The sequence below is a fragment of the Sus scrofa genome, chromosome 3, assembly GCF_000003025.6.
Source record: "Sus scrofa isolate TJ Tabasco breed Duroc chromosome 3, Sscrofa11.1, whole genome shotgun sequence".
Taxonomy (NCBI): Eukaryota; Metazoa; Chordata; class Mammalia; order Artiodactyla; family Suidae; genus Sus; species Sus scrofa.
In genome coordinates, this window is record NC_010445.4 from 42,053,053 (window position 1) to 42,073,826 (window position 20,774).

Consider the following 20,774-nt stretch of genomic DNA (forward strand, 5'->3'; position numbering starts at 1 on the left):
CTGTGACGTAGGCATCCTCGTTGCTTCCAGCCGCCTCTGGGTCGGGGGTGGACAGCAGCATCCTTGGCCTTCGGGTTAGAGGGAATTAACCTCTTGAAGTGTAGGTAGGGACTGCGGAGGGACAGCCGTTAACTAGTACACAGGGACAGCAACGGTCCCCGGATGCTTACGAGCGCTGGGTATGTGCGAGGGGATCGCGCGCCGTTCCCCTGCCTCCCCAGCCGATCTCTGGGATGGTTCGCGCCATCCGCGCGCGAGGCTTGAAGAGCGGGCGGTGGCGCGCTTCCACCAGGCAGTTTCTTGTCAGTGCCTCACCATGGACTCCCTTCGCGCTGAGGCCGACGCCTTGGAAGCCGAGATCAAGGCCTTGAGGCGGGCGTGCGTGGAGCTACCGGCGCCGGGTGAAGACACCTCACCAGTCCGGTACGTGGCCTTCCTCAGACTCGGTGGGAAGGATGAAAATCTCTCCACTCCGGGTTCTCGGACCTCCGTCGGTCACAGACTTTCCCGAGCACCAGACGTGGGCTGGAACTCATTATCTACAAAGCTAAGAGTGAGGAGTCCACGCGTGGGCCGCATTGTAAACGCTTACCGTGTATTAACCGATTTAATCGCAGTCAGGGGGAAGGTGTTTTTCTTTCAGTTCTCTTTCTCTTGCTGATAACTATCTAGGTGAAAGCCTTGCTTATTTCCTTAGCAACCTTGCTTTTAGTAGGCAGCAGTATCTAGTTAAGATTTAATGACTATTTGTTTTCATGTTATTTGTTTTTATAGGTCACTTAACTGTGACAATTGATACTGATTTACTGGTTTTTCGTTTATGTTAGTGACAGGTGATTTCCTCTGAGAAATAATTTAGGTTAAAAAAAGTAAGTTGATGTAAGAAAAATAGATAAGGAATTCCCGTGTGGCTCAGCAGGTTAAGAACTCAGCCTTGTCTTGGTGAGGATGCAGCTTGGATCCCTGGCCTGGCCCAGTAGGTTAAGGATCCCGTTACTGAAAGCTTGGTATGTAGTCACAGATGCGGCTTGGATCTGGTGTTGCTGTGGCTGTGGCATCAGCCTGCATTTGCAGCTCCAGTTAGACCCCCTATCCCTGGAATTTTCATATGCTTCAGGTGCTTCAGGTTAAAAAAAAAAAGGAATATAGTTTGTAGGAGAATTTGGCAAAAGCTGCAAAGATGATTGTCAAATACCCGCAGGTAGGGAAGCATCCCAGTAGCAGAGGTGGGGGAACTCCCTGTCTAAAGGGGAACAGAGCCCTTTGAACTGAGGGGTAGAAATAGCTGGAGTGTTGTGTGCTGCAGAGCAGTAGCATCTTAACATTTTCGTTCCCAGCAACAGTCATGGTCTGTCCATTACTTACCAAGTGCCAGACTGAGAAATGCAAGGGTCTTTATGTGCATCATCTCTTTTAACACCTATGCCAATCTTCTGAGGTAGGTATTATTGTAAACCCTGTTTTAAAGTTAAGAAAACTTGGGAGTTCCCGTCGTGGCGCAGTGGTTAACAAATCTGACTAGGAACCATGAGGTTGTGGGTTCGATCCCTGGCCTTGCTCAGTGGGTTAAGGATCTGGCGTTGCTGTGAGCTGTGGTGTGCGTCGAAGATGCGGCTCGGATCTGGCGTTGCTGTGGCTGTGGTGTAGGCCAGCGGCTACAGCTCCGATTCTCGACCGCTAGCCTAGGAACCTCCATATGCCGCGGGAGCAGCCCTAGAAAAGGCAAAAGAACAAAAAGAAAAAAAAATAAGAAAACTGAGGCTCAGAGAAGTTAAACTGTTTGGCCAAAGTCACAGAGGATGTAAGTATTAGAGCTGGATTGGAACCTAAAGATCACAAACTTCAAAGCCCAGGTGTTTTGCGTAACTGAAGAAGAGGAAAGGTCTAACAGTTAATTCTGTACCTAGTGTCTCAAACTTAAAAGCCCAGGCCCTTTGCTTAACTGAAGAAGGAGAGGAAGGGTCTAACAGTTAATTGTGTACCTAGTGTCTCAAACTTGCATGCTGCTTGAAAGCAGAAATTATCTTCATTTTTTACTTTTATTTATTTTTTGTGTGTGTGTTTTGTTTTTGCTAGAAGTTCCGGGGCCAGGGATGGAACCGGAATCTCAGTTGTGACCTGCACCACAGCTGCGGCAATGCCTGATCCTTAGCCAGCTGTCCTGCAAGCAAACTTCCTTCTTTTTTTAGTCAATTCCAATTTGACATAGAAGCAGAGATAATGAGATTTTCCTCAACTAACTGGACAAGAATTGGTAGAAATTGAGAAGTTCTAAAGAAAAATGTTTGAGTGCCTGTTGGATGGGCTCATGAAGGTAAAGGAGGCTGTGACTAGTGAAAGGGAGAGGGAGGCAGGTGAGCAGGGAACAGGTATGTTCCTCCACAGATGTTTCACAGATTGGAAGCATTGGCATCATTTGGCTTGAACAGAAATACAGATTTAAGCCCAACCCTGACCTACTGAGTTGGAATCTGCTTTTTAACCAGACTTCTGATGGTTTTATGCACCTTTGAAAGTTTGAGAAGCACTGTGACAAAAAAAGGTGATTTCGTTACTGGCAACAGTATGTCATGTTTAGCTCAGGATAGTGGGAAGACTATCCATGTATTCTTATCCTCCTTTATGATCAAGTTGAGAAAGACAGAAGAGTCCAGATTGTGGAAGATAATAAATGTCAGTCCAAGGTGCTTGGATTTAACGTAAAATTTCTTTTCACTATGACTGAGAAGGAAGTTTAGGACCTGTGTACCAAGCTTTTTTTTTTTTTTTTTATTGCAGTACAATACATGTAAATATATCAACCTTTTTTTTTTTTTTTTTTTTTTTTTTTTGGTCTTTTTAGGGCTGCACCCACAGCATATGTAGGTTCCCAGACTAGGGGTCCAATTGGAGCTGTAGCCACCGGCCTATGCCAGAGCCACAGCTACTCGGGATCCAAGCCGCGTCTGAGGCCTACGCCACAGCTCACAGCAACACCAGATCCTTAACCCACTGAGCGAGGCCAGGGATTGAACACACATCCTCATTGATGCTAGTCAGGTTTGTTAACAGCTAAGCCACATCGGGAATTCCTGTATCAACCATTTTATAATACTGTGCCCCTATTACCTCCATCCCTTTCCATAACTCTTTGCATCTTGTAAATCTAAAACTCTGTACCCATTGAACAGTAACTTCCCATTTCCCAACTCCCCTTAGCTCCTGGCCACCACCATTCTATTTCCTGTCTCCATGAATTTGACCTCATATAAATGGAATCATACATATTTATCTTCTTCTGACTGCCTAATTTCACTTAGCATAAGTGGTTATCCATATTGTAGCATATTGCAGAATTTCCTTTTACATGCTGAACAGCATTTTCCTGTATTATACCACATTTTATTTATCTATTCACCTGTAAAACATGGGTTGCTTCCATGTTTTAGCTATTGTGAATAATGCCGGTATGAGCATGGGTGTACACATATCTCTTTGAGATCCTGCTTTCAATTCTTTGGATACATACCAAGAAGTAGAGTTGGTGGATCATGTGTTAATTCTATTTTGAATTTTCTGAGGAACCACTGTACTGCTTTCCACAGTGTTTCTATCATTTTATGTTCTAATAGTCTACAGCATTCTACATTCCCTACATTTTATCAACACTTATTTTCTCTTTTTGGATAGTAACCATCTTGATGGGTATGAGGCGGTATCTCAGTGTAGTTTTACTTGCACTTCCCTAATGATTAGTGATTTTGAGTATCTTTTAATGTACTTATTGTCCATTTGTATATCTTCTTTAGAGAAATGTCTGTTTAAGTCCTTTGCTCATTTTTGAATCTGATTGTTTGGGGTTTTGTTGTTGGGTTTTAGGACTTCTCTGTATATTTTTGAATATTGACCCATTATCAGAGATATAATTAACAAATATTTTCTCCCACACATATGGGTTGCCTTTTTACTCTGTTGATAGTGTTGTTTGATGTACAATTTAAAATATTTTTCGGAGTTCCTGTCGTGGCACAGCAGAAATGAATCCGACAAGGAACCATGGGGTTGCAGGTTCGATCCCTGGCCTCGCTCAGTGGGTTAAGGATCTGGTGTTGCTGTGAGGTGTGACCTTGCTGTGAGGATCTGGCATTGGCTCTGGTGTAGGCCGGGGCAATAGCTCTGATTAGACCCCTAGCCTGGAAACCTCCATATGCTGTGGGTGCAACCTAAAAAAGCACAAAAGACAAAAAATAAAATAAAATTTCTAAAAATAAAATAAATAAAATATTTTTTATGAGGTCCGATTTGTCTGTTTTTTCTTTTGTTATCTGTGCCTTTGATGTTGATAAGATCCTTGCCAAATCCAGTGTCACGAAGTCTTTTACCTATGTTTTCTCCCAGGAGTTTTATTGTTTTGAGTCTTTTTAAAAATTTTCTTTTTATTTTTATTTATAGACCTTTTAGGGACTCACCTGTGGCACATGTAAGTTCCCAGGATCAGGGTCGAATTGGAGCCACCAGCCTATACCACAGCCACAGCAACTCCATATCCGAGCTGTGTCTGTGACCTACACCAGAGCTCACGGCAATGCTGGATCCTTAACCCACTGAGTGAGGCCAGGGATCAAACCTGTGTCCTCGTGGATACTAGTTAGATTTGTTTCTGCTGATCCATGATGGGAACTCTTTTTTTTTTTTTTTTTTTAATTAAAATTCATTTAAAATATTGTGTTAGTTTCATCTGTACAGCACTGATTCAGATACACACACACTTCAGATTCTTTTCACTTACACGTTATTACAAAATATTGAGTATAATTACCTGTGCTATATAGTAAGTAGGTCCTTCTTGGTTATCTATTTTATATATAGTAGGGTGTATACATTAATCCAAACATTCTAATCTCCCCCCCATTTTAGATTTTTTCTTTACACCCTTCATCTAATGTGAATTGGGTTTTATATATGTTAGGTAAGGGTCAAATTTCACTGTTTTGCATGTAGATATCTAGTTTTTCCAGCACAGTTGGAGTGGTATTGGCATGCTATTCAAAATCATTTGACCATATATGACAGGATTTATTTCTGGCTTCTACAGAGAACTATTCTATTCTCTTGATTTCTATTTCTGTCTTTAAAACAATATCACACTATGGTATTTTTTAAATTATGCAATGAATTTATCACATCTGTAGTTGTATAATGATCATCACAATCCAATTTCACAGGATTTCCATCCCACAGCCAAGCATATCCCCCCATCCCCCAAACTGTCTCCTCTGGAGACCGTAAGATTTTCCAGTGTCTGTGAGTCAGCATCTGTTCTGCAAAGAAGTTCATTGTGTCCTTCTTTCAGATTCCACATGTCAGTGAAAGCATTTGATGTTGGTGTCTCATTGTCTGACTGACTTCACTTAGCATGATAATTTCTAGGTCCATCCATGTTGCTACAAATGCCAGTATTTCGTTCCTTGTAATGGCTGAGTAATATTGCATTGTGTATATGCACCACATCTTCTTGATCCACTCCTCTGTCGATGGACGTTTAGGCTGTGTCCATGTCTTGGCTGTTGCAAATAGTGCTGCAATGAACATTGGAATACATGTGTCTTTTCGTGTCATGGTTTTCTCTGGGTAGATGCCCAAGAGTGGGATTGCTGGATCAAATGGTGATTCTGTGTTTAGTTTTCTGAGGAATCTCCATACTGTTTTCCACAGTGGTTGCACCCGTTTACATTCCCACCAGCAGTGTACTAGCACTTAATTGTTTGTAGACTTTTGGATGATGGCCATTCTGGCTGGTGTAAGGTGGTACCTCATCGTGGTTTTGATTTGCATTTCTCTAAGAATGAGTGATGTTGAGCATCTTTGCATGTGTTTTTTGGCCATCCGTATGTCTTCCTTGGAGAACTGTCTGTTTAGATCCTCTGCCCATTTTTGGATGGGGTTGTTTGTTTTTTTGGTGTGGAGCTGCAGAAGGTGTTTATAAATTTTGGAGATGGATCCCCTGTCAGTCGATTCATTTGCAGAGATTTTCTCCCCCTCTGTGGGTTGTCTTTTCGTTTTGTTTCGGGTTTCCTTTGCTGTGCAGAAACTTTGAAGTTTGATTAGGTCCCATTTGTTTATTTTTGTTTTTATTGTCGATACTCTAAGAGGTGGATCTGCGAAGATGTTGCGGTTGTTTATATGTCAGAGAGTGTTTGGCCTATGTTTTCCTCTGAGTGTTTTACAGTGTCTGGTCTTATATCTAGGTCTTTAATCCATTTTGAGGTTACTTTTGCGTGTGGTGTTAGGGAGTGTTCTAATTTCATTCTTTTCCACGTGGCTGTCCAGTTTTCCCAGCACCGCTCAGTGAAGGAGCTGTCTTTGCTCCATTGTATATTCTTGCGTCCTTTGTCATAGATGAGTTGGCTGTAGGTGCGTGGGTTGAATTCTGGGCTTTCTATCCTGTTACACTGATCTGTATTTCTGTCTCTGTGCCAGTACCATATGGTTTTGTTGACTGTTGCTTTGTCGTATAGTCTGAAGTCCGGGAGCCTGATTCCTCCAGCTCCATTTTTCTTTTTCGGGATATCTTTGGCTGTTCGGGGTCTTCTGTGCCCCAAACAAACTTTAAACTATTTTGTTTGAGTTCTGTGAAAAATGACTTTTGATAGGGATTGCATTGAATCTGTAGATTGCTTTGGGTAGTAGAGTCATTTTGAGACTATTGACTCTTCCAATCCAAGAGCATGGTATGTCTTTCCATCTCTTTGTGTCATCTTTGATTTCTTTCATCAGTGTCTTATAGTTTTCAGAGTACAGGTCTTTTGTCTCTTTAGGTAGGTTTACTCCTAGGTATTTTATTCTTTTGGATGCGATGGTAAATGGGATTGCTTCCCTGATTTCTCTTTCTGCTCTTTCATTGTTAGTATATGGAAATGCTGTTGATTTCTGAGTATCAGTTTTGTATCCTGCGACTTTGCCGAATTCATGGATGAGCTCTAACAGGTTTCTGGTAGAGTCTTTAGGATTCTCTAGGTAAAGTATCATGTCATCTGCAAATAGTGACAGTTTTACTTCTTCCTTTGCAATTTGGATTCCTTTTATCTCTTCTTCTTCTCTGATTGCCGTGGCTAGGACTTGCAAAACCATGTTGAAGGGTAGTGGCAAGAGTGGACATCCTTGTCTTCTTTCTGAGCTTGGTGGGAATTCTTTCAGCTTTTCACCATTGAGAAAGATGTTCGCTGTGGGTGTGTCATATATGGCCTTTATGATGGTGAGGTAGGTTCCCTCTGTGCCCACTTTCTGAAGGGTTTTTATCAGTAATGGATGTTGGATTTTGTCAAAGGCTTTTTCTGCATCTATTGAGAGGATCATATGGTTTTTATTCTTCAGGTTGTTAATGTGGTATATCACACTGATGGATTTGCGGATATTGAAGAGCCCTTGCATCCCTGGGATAAATCCCACTTGATCCTGATGTACAATCCTTGTAGTGTATTGTTGGATGTGGTTTGCTAGTATTTTGTTGAGGATTTTTACATCTTATGTTCATCAGTGAAATTGGCCTGTAGTTTTCTTTTTTGGTGGTACCTTTGTCTGGTTTGGGTATCAGGGTGATGGTGGCCTCATAGAATGAGTTTGGGAGTGTCCCTTCCTCTGCGATTTTTGAAATAGTTTCAGAAGGAGAGGCGTTAGCTCTTCTCTAAATGTTTGATAGAATTTGCCTGTGAAGCCATCTGGTCCTGGACTTTTGTCTGTTGGAAGTTTTTTAATCACAGTTTCCATTTCAGTTTGTGTGATGGGTCCGTTCATCTTTTCTATTTCATCTTTGTTTAGTCTTGGAAGATTGTACCTTCCTAAGAATTTGTCCATTTCTTCTAGGTTTTCCGTTTTATTGGCATGTAGTTGCGTATGGTAGTCTCTTATGATCCTTTGTATTTCTGCGATGTCCGATGTTACTTCTCCTTTTTCGTTTCTAATTTTATTGATTTGAGTCTTCTCTTTTTTCTTGATAAGTCTGTCTAAGGGTTTATCAATTTTGTCGATCTTTTCAAAGAACCAGCTTTTCGTTTCATTGATCTTTTCTGTTTTCCGCTCTGATCTTTATGATTTCTTTCCTTCTACTAACTTTAGGTCTTGTCTGTTCTTCTCTCTCGAGCTGCCTTAGGTGTAAAGTTAGCATCTTTATTTGAGCTTTTTCTTGTTTCCTGAGGTGGGCTTGTATGGCTATAAACATTCCTCTTAGCACGGCTTTTGCTGCATCCCATAGGTTTTGGAGTGTCGTGTCTTTGTTGTCATTTGCTGCTGGGTATTTTTTAATTTCCTCTTTGATTTCTTCAGTGATCCATTGGTTGTTTAGTAGCATGTTGTTCAGCCTCCACGTGTTTGTGTTTTTTGCAGTTTTTTTCTTGTTGTTGATGTCCAGTCGTGTAGCGTTGTGGTCAGAAAAGATGCTTGATATGATTTCAATTTTCTTAAAGTTACTGAGGTTTGATTTGTAGCCCAGGATGTGATCAGTCTTAGAGAATGTTCCATGTGCACTTGAGAAGAATGTGTATTCTGTTGCTTTTGGATGGAATGACCTATTAATATCTATTAAGTGCATCTGGCTTAATGCATCGTTCAGGGCCTGTGTTTCCTTATTGATTTTCTGTCTGGTTGATCTGTCCAGTGCTGTAAGTGGGGTGTTAAAGTCCCCCACTCTTACTGTGTTATTGTCGATTTGTCCTTTTAAGGTTGTTAGCAGTTGCCTTATATATTGTGGTGCACCTATGTTGGGTGCGTAGATATTTAAAATTGTTAAATCTTCTTCTTGGATTGATCCTTTGATCATTATGTAGTGACCTTCCTTGTCCCTTAAAGTATTCTTCATTTTAAAGTCTATTTCGTCTGATATGAATACTGCTACTCCAGCTTTCTTTTGATCTGTGTGCATGGAATATTTTCTTCCATCCTCTCACTTTCAATTTGTATGTGTCCCTAGAAGTGAAGTGGGTCTCTTGAAGACAGCATGTATATGGATCTTGTTTTTGTATCCATTCAGCCAGTCTGTGTCTTTTGGTTGGGGCGTTTAGTCCATTAACTCTTAAGGTAATTATTGATATGTATGTTCTTATTGCTGTTTTATTAATTGCTTTGGATATGTTTTTGTTGCTCTTTTTTCTTTCCTTCTTCTCTTGTTCTCTCCTCGTGTGGTTTGTAGACTATCTTTAGTGTTGTATTTGAGTTGATTTTTCTTATTTGTGTGTGTATCACTTGTAGATATTTGGTTTGCAGTTACTCTGAAGTTTTGATATGAGTCCATGTTTATATGAGATTGCTTTCAGTTGTTGGTCTGTTAATTGCAAGTGCATCTCCGGTGTCCTGCATTTGTACCCTCCTCTTCCCACGATTTCTGATTTTGGTGGCATAATTGTGCGTGGATGATTTCTTATCTTTACCGTATATATACCTTTACTGGTGAGCCTTGTCATTTGCGGTATTTTTGTTTCTGGTTGCGGCCTTTTCTTCTCTGCCTAGAGAAGTTGCTTTAGTATTTGTTGTATAGCTGGTTTAGTGTTGCTGAAGTCTCTCAGCTTTTGCTTATCTGCGAAGCTTTTGATTTCTCCTTCAAATCTGAATGAGAGCCTTGCTGGGTAAAGTAATCTTGGTTGGAGGTTTTTACCTTTCAACACGTTAAGTATATTGTGCCACTCCCTTCTGCCCTGCAGAGTTTCTGCTGAAACATCTGCCGATAACCTTATCGGGGTTCCCTTGTATGTTGTTTCTTTTCCCTAGCTGCTTTCAAGGTTTTCTCTTTGTCTTTAATTTTGGTCAGTTTGATTAATATGTGTCTCAGGGTATTCCTCCTTGGGTTTATTTTATATGGTACTTGTTGCACTTCCTGGATTTGGGTGAGTGGTTCCTTTCCCATGTTAGGGAAGTTTTCGGCTATTATCTCTTTGAGTATTTTTTCTGTCCCCTTCTCTGTCTCTTCTCCTTCTGGCACCCCTATGATACGGATGTTGGTGCGTTTAATGTTGTCCCAGAGTTCTCTGAGACGCTCTTCATTTGTTTTCAATCTCTTTTCTCTTTTCTGTTCCACATCCATGATTTCCACTAATCTGTCCTGCACCTCGCTTGTTCATTCTTCTGCCTCCTGTATTCTGCTGTTAGCTGCTTCTAATGAATTTTTTTATTTCAGTTATTGTATTTTGCATCTCTTGTTTACATTTTACATCTCGTATCTCTTTGCTCAATGTTTCCTGTAAGTTATCCATCTTTGCCTCCAGTGCATTTCCAGTGCCTTGCATCGTCTTCAGCATCAACAGTCTAAAGTCTTTTTCCTGGAGGCTGAGAATCTCCTGATGACTCAGCTGATTTTCTGGGGTTTTTTCTTTCTCCCGCCTCTGAGTTAAATAGTTCTCTGTCTTTTCATTTTGACAGGCTTTTGGTGTGGTGATCTTTTTACAGATAATAGAGTTGTAGCCTCTCTTACTTCTGGTGTCTGCCCCCCTTGTGGCTGAAATTGGTACAGGGGCTTGCTGTAGGCTTCCTGATGGGAGGGATTGATGCCTGCCCACTGGTAGGTGGAGCTGATTCCTATCCCTCTTGGGGTGGGGCTTTGTCTCTGGATGGGATTACAGGTGGGGCTGTGTTCCTTGGTGGTCTTTAGGCAGCCTGTTTACTGATGGGTGGGGCTGTGATCCCACCTGGATTGTTGTTTGGCCTGGGGCTTCTCACTGCTGATGGGTGGGGCCAGATTTTCCCAAAATGGCCACCTCCAGAGAAAGGCATGCTGATGAATATTCCCGAGAGCTTTTCTTCCAGTGTCCTTCCCACACAACGAGCCACGTTCACCCCCTGTTTTCCCAGGAGATCCTAGAAGAACTGCAGCAGGTCCAACCCAGATTCCTGCGGAGACTTTGCTTGCCCTGGGACCCAGTGCACGTGAAATTATGAGTGCGCCTTTTACGAATGGGGTCTTTTTTTCCCCCAGTCCTGTGGAGCTCCTGCTCACAATTCCCACTGGCTTTCAATGCCAGATGCCCTAGGGTTCTTTCTGCCAGTGCCAGATCCCCACATGTAGGAGTTTGATGTGGGGTTCAGAACTTTTACTCCTGTGGGTGAGTCTCTGTGAACCAGTTACTTTCCAGTCTATGGGGCTTCCCACCTGGGAGGTATGGGGTTTCTTATATCAGGAAATCACCCCTCCTACCTATTGATTGTGGCCTCCCCTTTGTCTTCTGGTGTAGGATATCTTTTTGAAGGATTCTGGTCCATTTGCTTGAGGATTGTTCAGCATTTAGTTGTAAATTTTGTTTTTTTTTAGGAGAGAAGTTGAGGTCCAGTCCTTCTATTGTGCCATCTTAATCCCATCTCCCCACATTATGTTAATTACTGTACCTTTGAGTTAAGTTTTGAAGTCAGAGAATATGAGTCCTCCACTTTTTTTCTTTTCCAACATTGTTTCTGCTATTTGGCATTCCTTGAGGTTCCATGTGAATCTTAGGATAGTATTTTGTATTTCTGCCAAAAAACAAACAAACAAACAAAAAAAACCTTATTTGGTTTTTGATAGAGATTGCATTGAACCTGCATATTGTTTGGGTAATAGTGACATTTTAATAACATTATTTCCTAATCTATGAACATGAGATCTGTTTCCATTATTTTTTTATGTCTTTTAAATTTCTTTCAGTGATGCTTTATATTTTTCAGTGTAGAAATATTTTATCATCTTAAGATAATTCCTGTGTATTATCTTTTTTTTTGGTGGTATTGTAAATATAATTGTTTTTATATTTTCCTTTTCAGGTTGTTCATTCTTGCAGCAGAGATACCTAGGATTTTAATGTGGTGACTTGTATCCTTGAATTCAGTTTCTAACTGTTTGAGGAAGCCTCCATGCTACTTTCCATAGTGGCAGTTTAAATTGCCACCAACAATACACTTGTTTATTTTCGGGTTTTTTTGCCTTAATTTTTGGCAACAAATTTAAAAATTTATTGATCAGACCAATGTCAAGGAGCCTGTTTTCTTCTGGGAATGTTATTGTTTCAGGTTTTTAATCTATTTTAACTTTTGTGTATGATGTAAGATAGTGTTTTCTGCCATTCTTTTGCTTGTGCCTTTCCAGTTTTCCCAACCCATTTATTGAAGAAACTGCCCTTTCCCTATTATGTATTGTGGGCTTCTTTTTAGAAATTAATTGACCACATATACATGCATTTATTTCTGGACTCTTTTTTTCTCTTCTGTTGGTCTATGTGTCTGTTTTTGTGCCAATGCAATTTTGTTTTGATCACTATAGCTTTATAATATAGTTTGAATTCAAGACGTGAAGAGTTGCTGTTGGCTCAATGGATTTGGAAACTGATGTTGTCTCTGTGAAGATGCGAATTCAGTACCTGGCCTGGCTCAGTGCGTTACATATGGTGACGTTGCCATAAGCTGCGGTGTAGGTCGCAGATGCAGTTCCACTTCACCCCTTGGTCTGGGAACTTCCATATGCCACAGGTGAAGGCATAAAAAGAAAGAAAGGGAAAAGAAAAAAAGAGAGAGAGACACGATGCCTCCAGGATTGTTCTTTCTCAAGGTTTCTTTGGCTGTTACAAATCCTTTGCGGTTCTATACCAATATTAGGATTGGTCTTTTTATTTTCTGTGAAAAATGCTATTGGAATTTTGATAGGGATTGTATTGAATCTGGTTATTGCTTTGGACAGTATGGACACTTTAACAATACTAATTCTTCCTATCCATGAGCATGGAATATCTTCTCTTTTTTTTTTTTTTTTTTTTTTTTTTGTCTTTTTGCCTTTTCTTGGGCTGCTGCCACGGCATTTGGAGGTTTCCAGGCTAGGGGTGTAATCGGAACTGTAGCCACCAGCCTACGCCACAGCCACAGCAACGTGGGATCCAAGCCATGTCTGTGACCTACACCACAGCTCATGGCAATGCTGGATCCTTAACCCACTGAGCAAGGCCAGGGACCGAACCTGCAACCTCATGGTTCCTACTTGTATTTGTTAACCACTGAGCCACAATGGGAACTCCAGGAATATCTTTTCAAATATTAGTTTCTCTTCAGTTATGTCAGTATCTTATAACTTTCAGTTAACAGTCTTTTACCTCCTTCGTTAAATTTATTCCTAAGTATTTTATTCTTTTGGATGGAATTATGTATGAAATTTATTTCTAATTTTTTTCTTTTTCTTTTTTTTTTTCTTTGTCTTTTTACCTTTTCTGGGGCCGCTCCCTCGGCATATGGAGGTTCCCAGGGTAGGGGTCTAGTCAGAGCTGTAGCCACCGGGACTACGCCAGAGCCACAGCAACTCAGGATATGAGCAGCGTCTGCAACCTACACCGCAGCTCATGGCAATGGCAGATCCTTAACCCACTGAGCAAGGCCAGGGACCAAACCCACAACCTCATGTTTCCTAGTCGGATTCGTTAACCACTGAGCCATGACAGGAATTCCTTATTTTCTTTTTTTAATTGTTATTATTGTAAAGAGACACAACAGATTTTTGTATTGATTTTGTATCCTGCAACTTTACTAGTTTTAACAGTTTTGTGGTAGAGTATTTTGGATCTTCTTGAAATAATGTCATGTTATCATCTTGAAATTAAATATCATAAATTTTATTTTTTGATTTGAATGCTGATTTGAATGCTTTTATTTTCTTTTTCTTATCTAACTGTTCCACCTAGGACTTCCAATACTTTGTTGAATAAATGTGGTGAAAGCGGGCATCTTTTATCTTGATTCTGAACTCATAGGAAAAAACTTTCAGCTTTTCACTGTTCAATACCATGTTAGCCATGGACTTGTCATATGGCCTTTATTATTTTGAGGTATGTTCCCTCTATACTCACTTTATGAGAGTTTTGATCGTAATTGATTATTGAGTTTTTGTCAGACTTTTTTCTGCATCTATTGAGATGATCACATGTTTTTAAATCCTTCATTTTTTTAATGGAGTGTATCCCTTTGATTTGTAGATTTGAATGATGCCCATATTCCTGGACAAAATCTCACTTGATACTGGTTTATCTTCCTTAATGTGTTGCTGAATTAGCTTTGCTAATGGTTTGTTGAGAATTTTTATGTTTATGTTCACCAGGGATATTGGCCTTGTAATTTTCTTCTTTTGCAGTGTTCATGTCTGGGCTTGGTATCAGGATAATGTTGGCCTCATAAAATGAGTTTGTAAGTTTTCCCTCTTTTTGGGGGGAAGAGTTTGAGAAGTTTTGCTTCTTTAAATATTTGGTAGAATTCACCAGTGTATTTTAACTTTTGTTTGTAGTTAGGATTTTAAATACTAATCCAATCTTCTTCTTAGTAATTGGTCTGTTCAGATTGTCTGTTTCCTCATGATTCATCTTGTTTTATGTTTCTACAAGTTTTTCCATTTTTTCTAGATTGTCCAGTTTACTTACTTACAATGCAAGTAGTTTCCTTTGTATTTCTTTGTTGTCAGTTGTAACATCTCTTCTTTGATTTTGATTTTATTTGTGTCTTTCTCTGTTTTTTTAGGTGCTTCTAGCTAAAGTTTTGTCTATTTCATTTATCTTTTTTACTAAGCAACTCTTGGTTTTTTTGATCTTTTCCATTGCCTTTTCAGGCTGTATTCCATTATTGTCCTTATCTGGTCTTTGATATTTTCCTCTGCTAACTTTGGGCTTTATTTTTTCTTCTTTTTTGTGATCCCTGGCGGTGTATCATTAGATTTTTTATTTGAAATTTTTTTGTTGCTTTTTTTAACGTAGGCTCTTATTGCCATGAGCTTCCCTCTGAGAACTGCTTTTTCTACAGCCCATAGTTTGGAATGTTTTATTTCTGTTTTCGTTTATTTCAAGGTATTTTTTGACTTCTCTTTTGACCCATTCAGTCAAGTTCAATAGGATGTTGTTTAGTCTCTGCATATTTGTGAATTTTCCAATTTTCTTATAATTGAATTCTAGTATAGTACCATTATGGTTGGAAAAGAAGCTTGGTATAATTTCAGTCTTCTTAAATTTATTAAGACTTGTTTTCTGGCTTAATATTTGACTTATCCTGGAGAATGTTCTTTGGGTGCTTTGGAGAAATGTGTATTCTTTCTTTTGAGTTGAATGTTTTTTATATGTCTGTAAAGTTCTTATGGTCTACGTAATGTCATTTATGACCAGTTTTTCCTGTTGGACAGCTGCATGTAAATCAATGGAATAGAACACACCCTCACACCATACACAAAAAATAAACTCAAAATGGCTTAAAGACTTGAACACCATGCACAGAAATAAACTCAAAATGGCTTAAAGATTTGAACATAGGTTAGGACTCCATAAAACTCCTAGAAGAAAACATAGGGGAAACATTCTCTGACACAAATTGTACCAATGTTTTCTTTGGTCAGTCTCCCAAAGCAATAGAAATAAAAACAAAAATAAACAAATGGGACTTAATCAAACTTATAAGCTTTTTGCACAGCAAAGTTAACCATAAACAAAGTGCAAAGACAGCCTATAAAGATAGGATCTTTTTGGTTTCTTTTTAAGTTTTCTGTCTTGTTATTAGTGTTTCCATTTTGTTCGCACATCATTTTCTTAACCTTCCCCACATCTTTATTTCTTTGAGCGTCTTTAAGACTTCTCTTTTAGTCTTTGATATGTCTGCCATAAGTCTTTTCAGGATAGATTCTTTTGAATATTTTTTTCTTTGAATAGGTTATACTTTTCTGTTTTTTCTTCTTGCCTTGTGATATTTTGTTGAACATTGGACATTTTAATTTAATAATGTAGTAACTCTGTAAATCAGATTCTCCCTTTCTCCAATGTTTGCACTTATTGTTATTGTTTTAGGCTATTTTGTTGTCTGTGTGCTGAGGATCAGCCTGAGGTGTAAACTTAATGTCTAATTATGTCTTTTCTGAGTCTTTCCTTGGGTATGTACACTTGCTTTTTAATTTTCCTAATAAAACAAATATTTAGTTTGATTTTGAATATCTCAGTCTTTAATACCTGACTCCTGAAAAGGAGAAGGCAGAAACAATGGTGGGAAACAAAAAGCAATAGCACTTTAAAAATCCTTAAAGCAGAGTTCCTGTTGTAGAAATGAATCCCATTAGGAACTATGTGGTTGCGAGTTTGATCTATGGCCTTGCTCAGTGGGGTTAAGAATCTGGCAGTGCAGCGAGGTGTTGTGTAGATCATGGAAACAGCTTGGATCCTATATTGCTCTGGCTGTGGTGTAGGCCAGCAGCTACAGCCCTGATTAGACCCCTATCCTGGGAACCTCCATATGTTTTGGGTGCAGCCCTAAAAAAACAAAACAACAAAAAAAATCCTTAAAGGTACCTCAGCCCTAGGGTAGGGGCTTGCAACAGTGGCTGCGTACCACTTTGTCTGTATCTCTGTGATCAGAAATAGCAATCAGCAGTTGAAGCAAAGAGAACCAATATTTGGGGGACAGTCCTTTTTGCCCACCCTTGCTCCCCTAAGCTGTGTGCGTGCTGCTCTAAGAACATGTGCACAGCTGCTTGCCATGTTGTTGGAGTGGGGTGTGGGTGGCTGCTACTGCACTAAGAGCTGAAATTGCTCACAATTTACTGTAATTTACTTTTAGGCCTTCTCCATGAAGTTGCAAGCAGTCTCCAGGGTTCCAAAAAATTTTATCAGACAGATTCTGCCACTGCAATTGCTGCTTAGCTGGGGAGATAGATCCCTGGTGCTACCTACTCTGCCATCTTTATAGAATCCTAGATCATCGAGTTTTAAACTCAAGTCTTGTGTAGATTTGCTTTAAAAGAAAAAAAGCTGGAATTCCTGCTGTGGTGCAGTGGGTTAAGAATCTGAGTGCCGTGGCTTGGGTTCCTGCAGAGGCATGGATTGATCTCTGGCTTAGCACAGTGGGTTAAAGTATCCAGCACTGCCACGGCTGTGCCGTAGGTTGCAGCTGTGGCTCGGATTCAGTCCTGGCTTGGTAGGTCCAACCATAAAAAATAAGTAAATAAAGAAAGTAAAGGAAAAAAGCTTCTTGTGAACATTTAATTTTCAGCAAAAAATGTATGCTACTAAGACAAGTTTTTGCAAAGAGTAAACTACAAAACCAATAGAACTCATAACCCCAGTTCATTAAAAAAAAGTCATTAATTATAATGCACCAATGATACTTTGCTCAAAGTAAATTACTACTATGAATGAGAGTATGCAGATCGTCTTTTTATTTTTGTGGTAATACATACATAACATATAACTCTAAGTTAAATACTTTAGTTTTTGTTGTGCAAACATCGCTATTATTTATCTCTAAAACTATTTCATTGCCCCATAGAAAAACTTTGTACCAATTAAACAGTTTCCTCATTTTCTCCTTTCTCAGCCACAGGTTCTTTTTTGAGTTCTGCATATCTATCCTTTAATGTGATGCCTTAGTTTTCTCGTCCCTTTTCTCCATTTGAAATACTTTGAAATTTTCATTCATAGTTTGTTGTGAAGTTGTTGTGGAACTTATTATATGAAGATTTTTCTCTGTTCTTTTTTTCATTAGCTTTATCTATTTAACTTATAATTTTTTTTTTTTTTTTTCATTTTGGCTGCATCTCCAGTATGTGGAAGTTCCCAGGCCATCCAACCCACACCACAGCAGCAACCTGAACTGCAGCAGTACTGACACCACATCTTTAACTGAGCTACAAGGGAATGCCTACTTAACTTTTAAAAATAAATCCATGATAGCAAATACAAGAGTGTGTTTTAGTCTCTCAGATGACATAGAATTTACTTATAGTGATATTTTAAACTGGCATTAAAACAAAGTTTAAAAAATTACTATAGACTTTATACAAGTTTTTAATTACCAGTATGGAGTTACAGAGATGGTATTCTTTATAGACATGATATAAGGTCATAAAAGCATAGATAAATGTAGAGCAACTGAAAATAGAAAAGGTGGGATAGCTATGTGGAGTGGGGTGAGGGGAGAAAAGATGACATTAGATCCAGAGGTGAGATGATTAACAGAGCAAAGGATGACCCTCAACAAATGGGGCCTGCTATATCAAGGGGATTTTATCAAAAAAAGTAGGGAAATTTGAAGGAAAAGCTAATTTAAGGGAAAAAAATTTGCTATTTTATCAAGTTAAATCTACCTTGCAGGAAGAAGAGATAGGATTAGGGGTGTGCTTTAGGTGTTACTGGCATAAGAGAGCTGAGATGAATCAGACATTCTTCTGGAATGAGAGAGTGCATACTTAGAATAACAGAGGCAAAAGCATAAGGGTTTTCTGGAGTTCCCCTCGTGGCTCAGTGGTTAACGAATCCAACTAGGTACCATGAGGTTGCAGGTTCAATCCCTGGCCTTGCTCAGTGGGTTAAGGATCCAGCGTTGCCGTGAACTGTGGTGTAGGCTGGCGGCTACAGCTCTGATTCGACCCCTAGCCTGGGAACCTCCATATGCCGTGGCAGCAGCCCAAGAAATGGCAAAAAGCCCCCCCCCCAAAAAAAAAAGTGTAACGTTTTTCTTCTAACATTGGAGACAAGAAACAGGGACAAGATGTAAAGTGAGAATCAAGATGATCATTCCCCAGAATGCAAGGAAGGCATGTTTTAAGTTAGAAGTCAGCAGTGAGAATGTGACTGAGAGCGTGATGGCAATAAAGGATGACAAAAAGTAAAATACCATTGAATGAGATATTTGCTGAAATTTTCCTCTTTTTCAAAGAAAATAGAGCTGTGCTTCTCAAAGAATATCTGATTACCACTTTGTTTAAAGAGATTATGGTTTTTGTTTTTCCTCTGGAATTTTTACCCTTATACTCTTCAATTTCCCAAGAATCTCTTTCTTAGTAAAATGCTCTGTGATGCTTTACTTGTTTTAGAAGTTAAAGCCAGCTGATTTATTTTGTTTTTAATTGCATCATATCCTTTAAAAATAGTTTAAGATGTCTTGGGATATTAAGATATTTAGATTGGAATACTTCAAATATTCCAACCTAAATAGATATTTTAATTTTGCAAAGCAGTCTTATTATAATTTATAAAATTTTCTTTTCTTTTCTTTTTTTTTTTTTTTGCTATTTCTTGGGCCGCTCCCGCGGCATATGGAGGTTCCCAGCCTAGGTGTTGAATTGGAGCTACAGCTGCTGGCCTACACCACAGCCACAGCAATGCAGGATCCAAGCCGAATCTTTGATTTATACCACAGCTCACGACAATGCCAGATCCTTAACCTACTGAGTGATGCCAGGGATGGAACCTGCAACCACTTGGTTCCTAGTCAGATTCGTCTCCCCTGCGCCATAAGGGGAGCTCCTAATTTATCAGATTTTCTTATATGTAGAAATATGGTAGTATAACTTGGTTAGCTTAGTTTTATGTTGAGATTATTGATGGTAGTGTTAGTAACCACATTGGTTTGGAGAAAAATCATACTAGTTTTAATGGGAGAGAATAAGAAAGAGAAATGGGATTTAAAAAATAATTTTTTATTACTTAATGGATTTTATTACATTTATAGGTGTACAACAATCATCACAACCAAATTTTATAGCATTTCCATCCCAAACCCTCAGTGCATCCCCCCACCCCCCAACCTGTCTCATTTGGAAACCATAAGTTTTTCAAAGTCTGTGAGTCAGTATCTGTTCTGCAAAGAAGTTCATTGTGTTCTTTTTTAAGATTCCAGGGTTGCGGTTTTTTTTTTTAATGGATTTTATTGCATTTATAGTTGTACAACGATCATCACATAAAATGGGATTGAAGAAATTTGTAGATATTAGTTGAAACACTTGTTAGTGATTTTTCCATTGTAGTAATTTTTTTTTTTTTCTTTTTGGGGCCACACCCAAGGCATATGGAGATTCCCAGGCTAGGGGTCAAGTTGGAGCTATAGCTGCCGGCCTATACCACAGCAACAGCAACTCAGGATCGGAGCCACATCTGCCACCTACACCACAGCTCTCAGATACTAGTCGGGTTCTTTAATCACTGAGCCACGAAGGGAACTCCCTCCTTGGTAGTAATTATTTGTGGTATTTGCTTTCCAGACAATCATTTCAAGATATATACCAATCAGATTCTGAAGGATGGGAGTCATTGAAAGATCTGAGAAGTCATCTTGGACATGTAGAATCAGAACTTCAATTTCTAAGTTCGCTTACTGGCATCAGCATAAGAAATTATTCCAAGAAGATGGAGGACCTAACAAGCACTGAAATGACAGAAAAGAGTAAGCATTAATTTTAATCTAGACATGGTATTGACGTTTACCTTATTATACATAGGAAATAGGTTGTCTTCTCACTCAATTAAAATTCTGCAAGGTAATGATTTGAATGTTTTGTTGTTGTAAACTTGTTTTGTCAGGTGCCTGTGGAATATCACAGTGTGTGAAATACTCTTAAAGACTATGTGAGGTAGAAGTTCCCATTGTGGCTCAGCTTGTTATGAACCCAACTAGTATCCATGAGGATCAGGGTTTGATCCTTGGCATTGCTTAGTGGGTTAAGAATCCAGGGTTTGCTGTCAGCTGTGGTGTAGGTAGAAGATGCTCAAGGATCTGGTGTTGGCTGGGTGTAGGCCAGCAATTGCAGCTCTGATTCACCCCCTAGCCTGAGAACTTCCATATGCCATAGTTTCAGCCCTAAAAAGCAAAAAAAGCCAAAAAAAAAAGCCAAAAAAAAAAAAAAAAGCTTCCTGAGGTAAATGTTAAAGAAGATAGTCTTTGTCATTAATTAACTTAATAGTCAAATAACAGGCAAGTGATTTTAAGAACAACGGCACCATTAGTGTGTAAATCTTAGCCCTTGTTTGCTACTGACATGAGCTGTGTCATCAACAGTGCACTAT

General features: G+C 39.3%; 1 protein-coding gene across 5 annotated transcripts in view; it reads left to right on the forward strand.

The window, feature by feature from the left end:
- CENPP (centromere protein P) overlaps positions 22 to 20,774 on the forward strand; it is a 256,672-nt gene continuing 235,919 nt past the window's right edge. For 2 of the 5 annotated variants that reach the window (XM_021085712.1, XM_021085711.1), the window contains exons 1-3: positions 303 to 423; positions 2,077 to 2,314; positions 19,973 to 20,154. Coding sequence is in view for 3 of the 5 variants with exons in the window: in XM_021085711.1 (XP_020941370.1) it covers positions 20,118 to 20,154 (37 nt within the window). In the remaining 2 variants the exon portion in view is untranslated. 5 annotated transcript variants of the gene reach the window in all.